Source organism: Solanum verrucosum, unplaced genomic scaffold, assembly GCF_900185275.1.
Source record: "Solanum verrucosum unplaced genomic scaffold, falcon-dt-bn FXZP01000279.1, whole genome shotgun sequence".
Taxonomy (NCBI): domain Eukaryota; kingdom Viridiplantae; phylum Streptophyta; class Magnoliopsida; order Solanales; family Solanaceae; genus Solanum; species Solanum verrucosum.
In genome coordinates, this window is record NW_026020289.1 from 1,094,322 (window position 1) to 1,109,140 (window position 14,819).

General features: G+C 31.4%; 2 protein-coding genes across 2 annotated transcripts; one reads left to right on the forward strand and one right to left on the reverse strand.

Moving 5' to 3' along the window:
* The first annotated feature begins 1,782 nt into the window (after positions 1 to 1,782).
* On the forward strand, positions 1,783 to 5,889 carry LOC125834389 (uncharacterized). The gene is made up of 5 exons (XM_049513537.1): positions 1,783 to 1,840; positions 1,936 to 2,325; positions 2,404 to 2,465; positions 2,567 to 2,647; positions 5,857 to 5,889. The coding sequence occupies exons 1-5, from the start codon at positions 1,783 to 1,785 to the stop codon at positions 5,878 to 5,880; spliced, it is 615 nt and encodes a 204-aa protein (XP_049369494.1). The 3' UTR covers positions 5,881 to 5,889.
* Positions 5,890 to 5,939: 50 nt separating this feature from the next.
* LOC125834390 (mitogen-activated protein kinase kinase kinase 20-like) lies at positions 5,940 to 6,705 on the reverse strand. Its single transcript, XM_049513538.1, has 2 exons — positions 6,010 to 6,705; positions 5,940 to 5,954 (listed from the first exon to the last, which is right to left on the reverse strand). Exons 1-2 carry the CDS (start codon positions 6,703 to 6,705, stop codon positions 5,940 to 5,942), a joined length of 711 nt encoding a protein of 236 aa, XP_049369495.1.
* Between the last annotated feature and the right edge of the window lie 8,114 nt (positions 6,706 to 14,819).

The following is a 14,819-nucleotide window of genomic DNA, read 5'->3' on the forward strand; positions in this document are numbered from 1 at the left end:
GATTTAATTTGATATTTGAAAAATCCAAACCAACCTGGTTATGTACACCCCTAATTAGAATGCTACATGACAAAACTAACCCTATTAATAGTAACATTGAAACTTGAAAGTAGAATTGAATATTAATAATTAACTTTATATGCTAAAATTTAATACTTTCCGTCCAATTTTGATTATCATGATTTTCTTTTCTAGAGTGAAATGATAAGAACTTTGACTAATATTTTATGATGTATTTTTTTCATTATATTGAAATGTAAATAATTGCAATTTATAGTTTTTTTCGTATAGTTTTTGAATATCTAAATTTTTTGTGTAAAATATCAAAATAATGTAATTTAATTTAAATTTTAAAATTAATCAAATTAACTTTTGAAAAGCCCATGACAACTAAAAATGAATAGAGAAAGTATATACTTCATTATTTATCCCTATACTAAATTGATGAACTTTCACATATAGTTACTCAAAAATAGCCTAATTACTCTCCATAGCTATAGTTTGATAATTACAATTCGTAGCTACATGTTATAGGGAGGAGAGAGACGAGCGAGATTGAGAGAGAGAGGCGAGCGAGAGAGGGCAAAAAGTGGGAGAGATGTGAATTGTATATGTATATCGGTTAGATAATTGTATATTATACATATGTATTTGTATAAATGGAAAGCGAGATTGAGAGAGAGAAGAGAGAGATTGAGAGTGAGAGAGAGGTGAATTGTATATGTATATCGGTTAGATAATTGTATATTATACATATGTATTTGTATATTCTGGCGAATTAATACAAATGTGGTTAATTATACAAACTCGAAGTCAACCCAAGTAATTAATGTATAATATTAGTTGCGAGTGATAATTATAGCAAACTATAACTATTATAAGTAATTAAATAATATAAATTTGCTTAACCGCATAATGAATTTTGTCCCTAAACCAAAACGCTCCTTGGTGAATGAAAAGTAAAAACCAGTAGATAATAGGAAATTTGACCGTTGCAGGACGTTTCTATATACTTACTTTATCTCTCACCAAAGCTTCCGTTTTGCAATTTAAAAACTTACTTTCAGGATTAACTAACACACAAACATAAAAGAATTCGATTAAATCGCTTAGAAAGAAGAAAGACTGACATATTTTTGGAATAAATTTGTGAACAACACTGAAAATTTTAGTTGGTCAAATCAATTCTGTGAGTTTTCTGTCTTTGTTCTACTGCAAATATTCAAATTTGTTGCGTATTTCATGCGGTTGTTTGTTGAAATCTCGATTGATATTAGCATATTGATGTTTCCTTTGTTGCTTCATTTCTGTTTTCTGTATTTCCCCAATTTTCTGCATCCCCGACATTTCTGGTGATTAGTACTAATTTCATGGCCACCCTTTGGTTTTAATTTTGTTCAATGGAAGTAAAATTTCTTGACGGTTGAAAATGGGAGGGGGTTTCCAATGTCAAGAATTTAGGGCGGAATTACCGAGAAGCTCAATTTTCTAGAAGACTGAATATAGGATTGGAGGTGAACGGTGTTTACCATCGGAGCAACTCCTCTTGTCTTCTCATCTTCCTATTTTGAAATGTAATTATCAAATTGATTGAACATTGATAATACAGCAGAAGTTGTTTCTGCTTAGCATAGGCTGGTGTTGTTCAATTTTCTCGTTGTTGCTCCAATATGCCCTAGGTTTATCATAGTATGTTTGTGGTTTAATCACTCGTTTCTTGTTGCTCTGTTTCTATTTTGGGATTTACAGCAGGGGATATACTGCACAATTTTGCTGATAGGAATGGCTACACCAGGAGCTTACCTGATTCAAGATCAGAATATAAGTGTACACTATGATGGTATAAATTTCATCTTACACATATGAAATACATTGATGTGATCTTGTTACTATTTCTTAGCTAAAAAATTTGTGTGTTTTTTTTTTTTTAAGCAGGGGCTTCTCTGGTGGGGAAGAATGGTATCTACAAGGCACAGAAGAAAGGAGGAGGAGGGATTGGTGGGAGAAAAGCGCTTAATGATATCTCAAACTCGGCAAAGCCTTCTGCTCTACAAGCATCAAAGAAAAATAATTCCACCAATAGAATTTCTATTGGGAAAGATTATGATGCCTCTAGAAAGAAATTTAGTGCAGGAACGAAAGCTAACTATTCTAAAGGTCTGGAGAAAAAGGGTGGCAGGAAAGCACTAGCTGATCTTACAAACTCAAGCAAGTCGTCGTCTGTTGCAAAAGAACAATTTCTCCATAATCATCAGAATTGCGTCAAAGCACAGAGAAAGGTGATGGACATGAGTTGTTTTCTGAATGAAATTGGATTAGATCATGGTACGATCAATGCTGATACTTGAATCGCGTTATATATTTTTTTGAAAATATTTTGCTGATCCAGTTTTCCTTTGGCAGATGATGTCCCTGTGCATCTAGGAGCATCTCCACATGCACTAAAACCATCAATGAAGTCGAAGGTATTATTTGCATTCTTAACACCTTTTCCTCACGTACACATTCAATGTTTTTGTATTTCAATTTCTGATTTGTTAAGTTACATTTTGTTTCTGAAATGTAGTCATCAACATATCAGCCAGATAGCCCAATGAAACATTATGCCGAAGTGGAAGAGATGCCAGAACTGATGTTTTATGATGAGGTTCGTAGATGTGAGCAAAATCGAGCTTGTGCATCTTTTCCCCTTTGTGTTGCATCTCCTAAATCACGATATGTCAGCTGGATGGATGACAGTGTTCTAGATTTTGCATTGATTGGAACACCTATCCATTCAAACCATTGATGGACACTTCTTTGAGCTAAAGAATCACTCGCATCCCATTGAAAAATGTTAAATATATTTGTTGTAGTTATCGGTAAGTCAGCTGTTTGACTGTTCACGTTGTTTTGTTCTTCCTTGTTTCACATTTTATCACCTATCTTATGCTTTTGTATTCTTTCCTCCTATTGTTTTTCTAAATTTTTTGTTCATGTTAGATTGAATGAATTGTTGCTAATAGTTGTTTTCTAGACCTTTTCAAGTTGGGATTACTGTTTTATTTGTCTGTCTTTTATTAGAGACCAGTAACATGCTTGTCTTTATCTAGGTTGTAATCACTATGACAGAAGGTTATGCAGGGAGATTGAAGGAATAACATTCCTTCAACCTTTCCAATCCTTTGAAATAATGAATTAACTTATGTTGTATGGGAAAGAGAAGAAAAAATAGGACTACGGTGGATCGAAACTTGCATTTATATGATGTAACGTATAAAGATACCTAGAGTGGACACAGACCTTATGATAGATCTCAAGATAAGCATTTTCAGAAACAGGTTTGGAAAATTACAAGAGTGAAGAAGCAATGATGAAAAGGGAAGTATCTAAACCAAAAGTATTAGAAAAAAAAGGTGTTCAACAAGAACCATACTCAGCCACAAAAAAAGAGAGAAATCGATCAGCTACCGACAGGACACATACTGCGGCTGGTGTCCTTCGCTTCAACAAAGGTATTATGAACAGACAACGGTGATATCACCATGAACAAAACCCCTTCCATGAACAACCCTAAGCCCCAATAGAATTGATTTTGAGTACTTTTTTACCTCAAAATCCGGTAATCCTGATTTTTTACCAATTCGATGAGCTAAACTTCCACCAATAGCATATTCCAGTAATATATTATAGAGAATATTGTTATCTTCTTCAGTGACATCCGCTCCGAAACAGCGAATAATTTGGGAACAATCTTGAAATTCGTTAAGGAATTCTCTCTCTTTCTGTAACGATTTGGAACAAGAAAACAAAGAAGATTTGACAGCGATGGAGAAATTGTTGTGTGTAGTTGCTAAAGTGACAATACCTTCAGCGCCTTTTCCAATAGTTCTTCCTCTGCTCCATCTAATGGAAGCCATTGAATCTATCTAATTTTTTGTTAGGTAATTGGGGTTTTTATATACCTTTATAATAGGGACGGCGTGTTTTCCAGTTCTACCAAGGTTTATGGCGCCGACCGCGTTACTTCTAAATTTTTTCCTCTTTTTCTCCTAATACATAGTTTTAACTTTAGGCAACTTATGTACCACTTTTTTCTAAGAATAAGGCACAAGTATTTCCTTGGCTATGATTGAAATTTTAGACACACTAAAATTTAATGAGGGTCATATTATCAATGAATTCATTTTTTTTTGTATTTTTGTGTTGACATGCCACCTTCAACCATTCAAGTTGGTTGTGTTTGTACACACTCGTCTGCCATGTGTGCAAATTTTTTTTTTTATTAAATAATCTTATTTTCTTTATCTTGTATTTAAATTAAGTTAATACACATTTTTTTTACCTTCATTCATTGTTTTACTCTTTTATTTTTCTATTGATTTTATTTTCTCTGTCTTCATTTATTTCTTAAACTCCGTGTCCGGTCAAATGTTGCCACATAAAATGGGACAGAGGGAGTAATTAAAAAAAGTTTTGAAGTGAAGAAGAAATTAAAATAAATATTTTACAAAGAAATAAAAATAATTAAATATATATAATTTTTAATATCAATAAGTATGTGTACTAACTAATTGTAAAGTTACTAATAAAAAAATGACACGTGTCCAATTTGTGCACTCAACACTTGCCTTCAAGAGAGTGTGCACACTCTCTATGCCATGTCAGTGTTTGTGGTGTATTTATTCCATTTTAAAATAATTTAGGGGGTAATAGAACCCTAGTTAAGTTTAGACGTGTCTCTGAAATTTCGATTATAGTCTAAAGAATACTTATGCCATATCTCATTTTAATACTATATTATCTTTATTTAGCGAAACGCTCAATTTATACCGAGTTTGTCAACTCAAAACTCAAAGTTCCTCTCAAACATGAACATTATATCTTTAAATGATAATGTTATATTCTAGGTTTTGATGAATTAACAAACTAAGGTGCAAAGGACATGGTCCTCAGAACTCTCATGTTAAAGGTCAGGTCAATTGTGTGCAGTTGTAAAGATGCAGAAACTACAGTGGTTGGTGGGCACTGCAACATATGTGCGGAGGACACCAATCCTCGATCAATGGCGTGTTAACTAGGTTTTTTGTCTCTCTTATAAAATGAACATGTTGACAAGATTAAACCTAGTTTTTGCAATCAAGAAAATACAAAAAGCAAAAGCCATTCTCAAGTAGAAAGTCTTCTCACACGTACAACGAGGGACCTGATTGAGTATTGCATCGTCTTCCGTTGTTGTTTGAGTTTAGTGTCTTGTGCTCTCATATTTGTTGATCTACTCCTATAATATAAATGATTGTAGATCATTTCATCTTTTGTGATTGTGAGTTGAGTTTGTGGTTAAAGTTAGTGATCAAGTGGTATTTGTAGTGAAATCTATATTATCTAGAGGTAGTTGATATACTGGACAATAGAGTTATTGTTTTGTGTCTTGTAATAGAGGAGTTATAAGGTGTGTAGGATTAAGAGTTTAATCCGCCGTACGTAGTTGAGTCTATATCAACGTATTGTTTGAGTTAATGGAGTTTTGAGAAATTTTATATGACATGTCGTGGTTTTTTCTTTTTTGAGTAAAGAGATTTCCATGTAAAGATCTGTGTTACTTTAATCCTTTACTTAAATACTTCTATTACTAGTTTTGTCAAGAGACCTGGTCTCTTAACTCATGATGGACTAGTTTTTAGCAAAGAGGTTTCTCATTCATTTATAGTACTTACTACTACTATCATATATCATAAAGTTGTTTTGTTTTAATACAAGGGGCAGGATCAGAAGGTTGCCAATGTGTTACTTTATACGGAGTAATCAAAAGATGAATAATAATCAACATCTTTCCACTAGTTTTCTTCTCCTCTTGTTGGTCAACAGTTTCATTAGTTTCAGCTCTGTACTATTGCATAGATCAACAAGGTTGAGTTCCTGATGAACATCATTATTATCAGATGAAAGGAAAGGATGATTCAACAACAGATCAGCTGTCCATCGAGAATGCGGATCCCTATCAACGCACTTATTCAGAAAATCTTCTGCCTGCTTAGATAACTTGTCGTCGTGCAACTCCGGTGATTGCATTCCAATTTTGCACAAAAGATGAAGAGGATCGTTAATTCCACTGCAATCCCACACTTTCTTCCCAGTAATCATCTCAAAAACAGTGCATCCGAAAGCCCAAATATCAGCGGGAGTTCCATATTCATCATCAAGCACCGATTCTGGTGCCATATACATTGGCGTTCCCCTAAGCTTTCTTTTCTTATCCTCATTACCTACCTTGCTTGCGAATCCAAAATCCGCAATTTTGGCCGTTTTTTCAGTACCCACGAGTAGAATATTGTGCGGTTTGATATCACCATGAACAAAACCCCTTCCATGAACAACCCTAAGCCCCAATAGAATTGATTTTGAGTACTTTTTTACCTCAAAATCCGGCAATCCTGATTTTTTACCAATTCGATGGGCTAAGCTTCCACCAACAGCGTATTCGAGCAATATATTATAGAGAATATCGCCATCTTCTTCAGTGACATCCGCTCCAAAACAGCGAATAATTTGGGAACAATCTTGAAATTCGTTGAGAAATTCTCTCTCCCTCTGTAACGATTTGGAACGGGAAAACAGAGAAGATTTGACAGCGATGGAGAAATTGTTGTGTGTAGTTGCTAAAGTGACAATACCTTCAGCGCCTTTTCCTATAGTTCTTCCTCCGCTCCATCTAATGGAAGCCATTGAATCTATGTATGTTTTTTGTTAGGTAATTGGGGTTTTTACAGAGTCGATCATATAGCTTTATAATAGGGACGGCGTGATTCCTAATCCTACCAAGGTTGCGCCGACCGCGTTACTTCTAAATTTCCTTGTAGTTTAACTTCAGGTAAATTGTACTAATGATAGGTAGATATTTTAATATTGTCCTTGTCACATATTTTTCTTTTTTAGTAATATGAGTGTAAATTGTAACCAACTTTTCAAGTTATCTTATTTTATTCCTGTTATAGTTATCTTATTTATATTTATTATTCGTATTACTTAACTAGCGCCATACTAAAATGTTTCTACTTTTAAAAAAATAAATGGAAAAGAGTTAAAAATTGTCCTTAAATAATAATTATAAAAATAAAAAAATCACTAAAAGGACACAATTAGTTATTCTATTTTAATTTATAGAATGAGATTATGAAGAAAAAACTTATTGAAACTATCTTTGCATTTAAGGTATTCTATTTTATTTAATTTATAAAATGAGATTAAAAAGGTACATTGATGGTAGACTAATTAATTGCCGTAAAGACAATTTAGTAACTATCTTTGCATTTTTAAAAAATTAATTCGTGATTTCGTTAGAGTAATCAAAAGAACTTATTGAAATCATAGGTTTTACTAAAGTGATAAAATAGTCAAAAAACAAAATACATTCTTCCTCAAGAGTAAATCTGAATCCCTTTTCTTGCATATTTATGTTCACTGAATTGTAATTAGTTTATTCAATTAAATTTAGACTTGCTCGAAAGAGGAATCTATGTCTTAGGAATATTCTAATTAACTATTGAAATCATGAGAATTGATAAGACTTAAGACATGAATAATAGAGTATAGTCGTATTTCCATAATCATCTTGCACATGTTTTGTCACCCTTACTTCTCTTAGTGAAAGTATCATTTGGGATTGTCATCAGTTGTCTTTAGTGACAATTTTGTCTATAATTGGTGGTTCATAATCATAATTAGATTAAATTTTAATCACCTGAATAATAATTAACTAATTTTATTCGATTTCTTATTTGAATTAATTTTTATTGATATGATTTTAATACTATATTATCTTTGACTAGCGGAAGCGCTCAATTTAAATTGTGTTTAATGCTTGTTAGAGCCCAATCTATATTAGGTCATGTGAATCTGGATTTTGGGGCCATGTGCACATATAGCCACTCGGAGGACAACTATTTAACACATGGTATAAGAAATTATAAAATATGTAATGTTTAGCCTCTTCCAAAATAACTGAAATTGGCTTTCAAAGAGAAGTCACTTGGAGGATCATTATTTAAGACATGTATTGGAAAATTACAAAATAGTTAATGTTTAGCTATTTCATAATCAACTTCACTCATACTGGATCGAAGTTGAAATACTGGGTTTGAAATTGCAAATTTCAAATATACGAATTTTAAATTAGGCCTTTTAAGTTTTTATTGATTCGATAGAAATTGATGATCAGACAAAAAAAACATGTATGTGGAAACTACAACTTGTTCGTCGATTACATTAGTACTTAAAAATGATAAGTCATATTAAAACAATAATATTAGATAGCAAGCATTTTCTTCTTTATAAACTCAAATGCAAATTTCCTCTCAAACATGAACATTATATCTTCAAAATGATAAAGTATTAGATTAACCAAGTTAATTTAGTATTCTTTTCCTAAAATACGGGATGAAGAAAGGGAATTTACGTATATTTCACTAGTTTAGGAGCTAATAATTTAGATACAATCTAATTTGCAATATTACATATCTTATTTGATTTTGTAGCGTCTAGACACGTTCAAATATGTCCAGATATGGGTCAAATTTGTTCTAGATACATTATATTCAAGTGAATTACATGTATATGAGATACATAACAAATTTCGCTCGCCTCTCTGCTATCTCGCTCGCCACTCTCTCATGTATCTGGTATCCCAAATACATGTGAATCATACCAAATACATACATATACATGTATATAGTGTTTATTCAGTCTAATGCACATGTATATGGGATACATAATAAAATCTCATTCGCCTGTCTCCCTATTTTAGTGTATCTGGTGCGCAAAAACACATATATTTAAATGGATTTTTTCTTAATTAGTAGTAAGATACATAACATTTTAAAAGTACATAATAGTATACATAATAAGTAAAGTATGTCTAATTGTGTAGTTTCTCCACAAAAATAATAATAATTGTAACTTAGGAAGTAAAGGATGCTTAATTATTATAAGGGAAAATGTCCTGATATACCCCTCAACTTTACTATTTAGAGCAGATATATAAATTGTTATGAATGTGCTTTATATATACGTTATTGTTATACAAATGGTTCACACATACCCTTTTCCTCTAACGGAAGTGCAAAAATTAATTTTAATTTAATTTTTTAATTAATTTTAAAAGAAATATAATCCATATGGAGTATATTTGATCCTCCTCACACATTTTTTTTTCTTTTTAGTTTCAATGACTAATTTAAATTTATTATTTTGATAATCAAATTTATTTATGTTTCACTAATTTTCTTGTAAAATTTATTGTAGATGCCCTAAATTTTTTTACAAATACAAAAGCCTAATTACAAAATAGTAAAAAAATAGTCTTAAATTATAATATAGCCACAAGAAAATAGTATTTTATTTTTACATTAAAGAAAGAAAGAAAAAATAAAATAAGAATGAGAAACTCAAATTATGACAATCAAAGAAATTAAAAAATAATTTATGTATGAAAAAAATTAAAATATACCTTTGACTTACTAGAAGGATATATACCCTACGTGAATTATTTTAAAATTAAATGTCAAAAATATAAATTTAAAACTATTTTTTCGCTTTCGTTAGATTAAAGGTATATGTGAGTTTCTTTTGTACGATAGGGGTATATGTGAGTCATTTGTATAACGGTAAGGTATATATAAGTCACTTTGATAACGAGAGTTTATCAATTCTAAATGACAAAGTTAAGGGTATATCAAACCTCTTTTCCCTTATTATAGTATCTATCCTAAACAATAAAAGCATATTAGACGGTAACATATTTTTCATTTGTATTAGCAAATCTCGACAAAGTTGCATTTCCTGTAGACCGTAGAAATAGGCAGGCCGGGTTCGATTATACGGCAATTAAAGTAAGGAAAAGTTGCATAAATACATAATTTAAGATATCATGATTTTTAAATTTTTTTACCATTTAAAGAAAAGGAAAAAGGGTCAGATATACCCTTTATTTTTGTCATTTAGAGCTAATATACTAACGAGAAAATCGAACCGAAAATCGAATCAAACTGAAATCGAAAATAACCCGACCAATGGTTTGGCTTGACTTGGTTTGGTATTGGAAAAAAAATCTGACTATATTTGGATTGGTTTGGTTTAAACTAAAAAGAGTCAACCCGAGACCAAACCAACCCAACATTTATATATATATAATTTTTAAAATTTATATTATGCATAAAAGTATTTACTTTGATGTAATTTCTAAATATTACTTATAAGTTTTCATAAATTTTATCTTTTAATATATTTTTTCAAGTTTTTTGAAATTTAGAATTTTGAATTGTTCAAGAAAGGTTATAGTCCATAGATATTAGTAACTCTAATAAAGCTCAATTCCAAATCAAATCAATACTAATGCTAACAAAAAAAATTAATTCAACACTAATAATGACAATAATGTTAAATATTTGTTCTTTAGTTTTACATTGGTTTATACATTTAAAATACATAACCTAATTTTAATTTTCTCTAATGTTTAATAATGTAATTAATACTTATTAGACTTATTTTAGCATGCTTTAGTACTTTTAAATTATGATCATTTTCATTATGACTTATCAATTTGCAATATTTATTTTATAATATTTCATTATTATTTTTTATTGAATATATTAGTGTCATCACTCATCTCATATTTTATAATATTTTCATAAGAAACACCTTAGATAGTTGTATTTTAGTTGGACTAAAGTAATATTTGGAACACATATTAATTATATGTTTGTATGAATATTTAACCGAAAAATCCAAATATCCAAAAAAATCCAAGGTTTATTAGTTTGGTTTGATTTAAAAATTTAAAAATTCGACACAAATGGGTTGGTTTGATATTTGAAAAATCTGAGCCAACCCGAAAAACCCGAGTCTTATTTGGTTTGGTTTATAAATTAAAAAATTTAACACAAATTGTTTGGTTTGATATTTGAAAAATTCAAACAAACACGGTCAAGTATACCCCTTCCCCTTGTTATGAAAGTGACTCATATATATCCTCACTATTACACAAATGACTCACATATACCATTTTCTTCTAACGGAAGTGAAAAAAAAACTAAATTATTTTAAAAAAAATTTCATTGAAAAAAAAAGAAGATAATCCACGTGGGGGTATATTTGATCCTTCTCACACATTTTTTTTGACTATTTTTATTCATCGACTAATTTGAATTCATTATTTTAATGGTCAAACTTATGTTTTTCACTTAGTTTCTTGTAAAATTTATTATGGATGCCCCAAATATTTTTTTTTTACCAATATAAAAACTAAATTACAAAACAGCCGCAAAAAAAATTATTTTTTAAAACTTTTTAATCTTTTTTCTTTCACACTTTTTTTCTTTTTATTTCTCTTATTTTACACTTAAGAATGAATGAGAGAATTAAATAAGAATAAAAAACTCAAATAATAACAATTAAAGAAGTCAAAAAATAATTATGTGCAGAAAAGATCTATCACGATCCAACCCACCGGGCAGTGCGGGCACCCACTCTAACACCTAAGTAGGAGAACCCTCATAACCCATTAGTTAAAACATGCGGAAAATTAACGAAAACAGAGATAAAAGAAAGTCATAGGGTTTTCATAAACAAAACCTTTTAAACAATTTCGGGTTAAAATCTGTAAAGTAACTAACACCCCCAAGAATCTAGTCTAAACAGGTACAAGAGCTACTAAGAGTAGAAACTGGACAAAATAAATAAAAGACACAGCTCCCACCATGCGGAAGGAAAAGTAAAAGCTGCTGGAGAGTTCTTGATCTTCATCTAAGGAAACATTATCAACCTGCATCCAGACTATGTCAAAAAGACATAGCAAGAGTAGTATCAGTACAAATCATACATACTAGTAGACATCATCGATCAACCCAACGCCCACCACATAACATAAGAAACAACAGAACATGCAATAAATCACTCGCTTCTCCACCTTTTCCCTCTCTTGAAAACCTTGGAATTACACTAGGACTCTAACTAATAAACACCCTATTGGTCAACCTACTTACTAGGTTCTTGATCATAGCCTAAACATTCTAACACATAGAATAATCCCCGACACAATTACAAGCATTCCGACTAACCGCTCCCGCTATACCCTTACTACCTTTTCATATTACCCCGCCAAGGCGACATAGTACATACATCAAGCTTTCTAGTTACTACCCACAACCCATTCCTCCAAAGTGAAATCCACCTAAGCAATGTCATCACGAACACTACCCCCACTCCTCGTCATCACAACACACGAACAACCCTTGCTATCAATTATACGACCCTTGAACCAATGGCTTTTCCATTTCATTTGAAAACACAATACGCAACAAGTTTACTCAACACAAAGAACAATCACATATAAGTTCTCCTAAACATATAGCCTTTCCGGGGAATTACAATATAATTTATCATTACGAAACACATTCAATTTCACGATTCTTAAATATCACAGTTCAATCAAGTCATTGGTCCTCTCATGGAACCCAAACCCAAACTGTTAGCATATCGAAATGTGGTACCCGATCCAATGTTTATGCCGGAACGTGGCAACCGATCTCATATTTATGTTGGAACGTGGCAACCGATCCAAATTAGTGTGTCGGAACGCAACACCCTATCCATTCACAAGCAACAATCATAATCACAAGTGTATCACCAGAACCATACAACAAGAGTGATTTACACCATATAATTCTTCGTTCACATTATTTACATTAGGGTGATCAACAAGCTTCGTTCACATACCTATACGTATTATAATGAAGCAAGAACAAGCCCACAACACACAATCATAAAATCACACCATCCCAATGAACTACTCATCGACGTATATCAGGTAAGCATTAATTCAACCATGCTTAGCCCTAGTTCATCATCTAATGCTTCTTCCTAGGATTTAATCATATTTCGTTCGGTGCACGAAGGCCTACGCATAAATCCTATCGTTGTTTTACATGTATTACGCAGTGGGAACATATTTATAACTACTCAATTCATAAAACCTAGCCTACTTGGGCGCCAAACAGCTGCACAGAGGAATTGCAGGTAATTTTTTGGTTTTCCAAACGACATGATGGTGAATTTGTTCAAGAATCCGCAAGATATCGCCATCCTCACGCTAAAAATCTCCTTCTCCTTACTTCCCAAGCTTAGAGCAGCTTTCTTAGGGTTACTAGGGTGTTTTACGACTAATTTAGGTATTTTAGGAAGAAAGAGAAAATAAGATTTCGCGTTATTTACATTCTGTCTTGCCTATCCCGCTCTGGCGCCAACTTACCCCGCCCTGGCACCGCTAGGATGGCCCGCCTTGGCAGGACAGTGGCCTAGAATTTCTCAAATTTTGCTTATCCTAATTAATGACGGTTTGGGTCATTACAAGATCAAATACATGACTTTAAAAAATAAAATTATTAAAATAAATTATTTTTTTCATTTTTTGTAACAGTAGAGGTATGTGAGTCATTTTGTAACGACAGGGCATATGTGCACCATTTTTGTAACGAGTGGTATATCAACTCATGACAAAGTTGAGGGGTATATCAGACCTTTTTCCCTAAAAAAAATTACAAAGCTTCCCTCTCGGATACATCTTTATCCCATCTTGGATACATCCTTATCCCCTCTCAGATACAACCTTATCCCTTCTCGGATACATTTTTATCCTCTCTCGAATACATCTCTTCCATTAAATAATGCAGCATTTGCAATGTATCACACAACCAAAGAATGTATTTGAGAGCAATAAAAAATTTAATTTTTATTGTAATTGGGGAAACTTTCAGAATATGATATAATTAGCCCCCAAATGTATGATATTTATGTAAAATGGCACCTCAATTTTTCCTAAAATTATATGTTATATATATATATATATATTAATTATTTTTTTAAAATCATGTACCATCAAATTTAAAAAGAAACTTTTGGGTTAAGAATTCATTTAGAATCTTTTACCTTTTAATGTAGTAACATTGCAACCATTAAGAAATGAAATAATTATTAGGTAATTGTAGTATCCTTTCTTACGCGATTATTTCTTTTATTACCTAATTAATATCTTGACATCTAACATGAATCCATATTATTATTCTATATCTACATTTTTTACTTCCTCTTTCACTATTTTAATTGAATATTTTGAAGTCTCCCAAACAGTTAATCCTTCTGCATTGCAAAATCTATTGTTGTCTATTTACAAAAAGATCAAAATTTGATTTTTAGCGTCTTCTTCAAAATTTCAAGCATTGCAACAAATTATCATTATATTGAAGTAACACAACACTATTTTGATATCATTATACCAACTTATCAAAGATATTTAGTACTTTTGTGGGTAATAGGACGTCTGCATAGTTAAAGTATCTTTTTGAAAATTCGGAACAACTTCAGGTGTCACTTTATGTCTTTTTTCTCTATTTCTTTCATTGAAAGTTTGTATTGTTTACATTCTCACTTCATAAGGTATGCATACATCTTACCTTCTCCAGACTCCATTTGTAATATTACATAGGATATGTTATTGTTATTATTATCATTAAATTTATATATGTCAACTAAAAAAAATAATTAAAATCTCTCTATAAAATTTGATTTTAAGGTCCAAACTTTGTTAAGTGAACGATAACAATAGAATCAGAACCCAAGTCTATCTACCACTTTCTGAACAAAAATTTCTCCATCTCACCTTTTAATACAACATATAGTTGTAGTGAAACTCTAAGGGTGACTCACTAGTGAAACTAGTAAAGCATTTGTTTTAAACCCCTAAAATATCAAGGCCCTAAATTTTTTAAATAATTAATATTATAATTTTA

Bases quoted from the DNA above. Each gene is read 5' to 3' on its own strand.
- LOC125834389 (XM_049513537.1), top strand. From the start codon at position 1,783: ATGGCTACACCAGGAGCTTACCTGATTCAAGATCAGAATATAAGTGTA. The intron at 1,841-1,935 runs GTATAAATTTCA...TTTTTTAAGCAG, and splicing joins TATAAGTGTACACTATGATG to GGGCTTCTCTGGTGGGGAAG. The intron at 2,326-2,403 runs GTACGATCAATG...TTCCTTTGGCAG, and splicing joins TGAAATTGGATTAGATCATG to ATGATGTCCCTGTGCATCTA.
- LOC125834390 (XM_049513538.1), bottom strand. From the start codon at position 6,705: ATGGCTTCCATTAGATGGAGCGGAGGAAGAACTATAGGAAAAGGCGCT.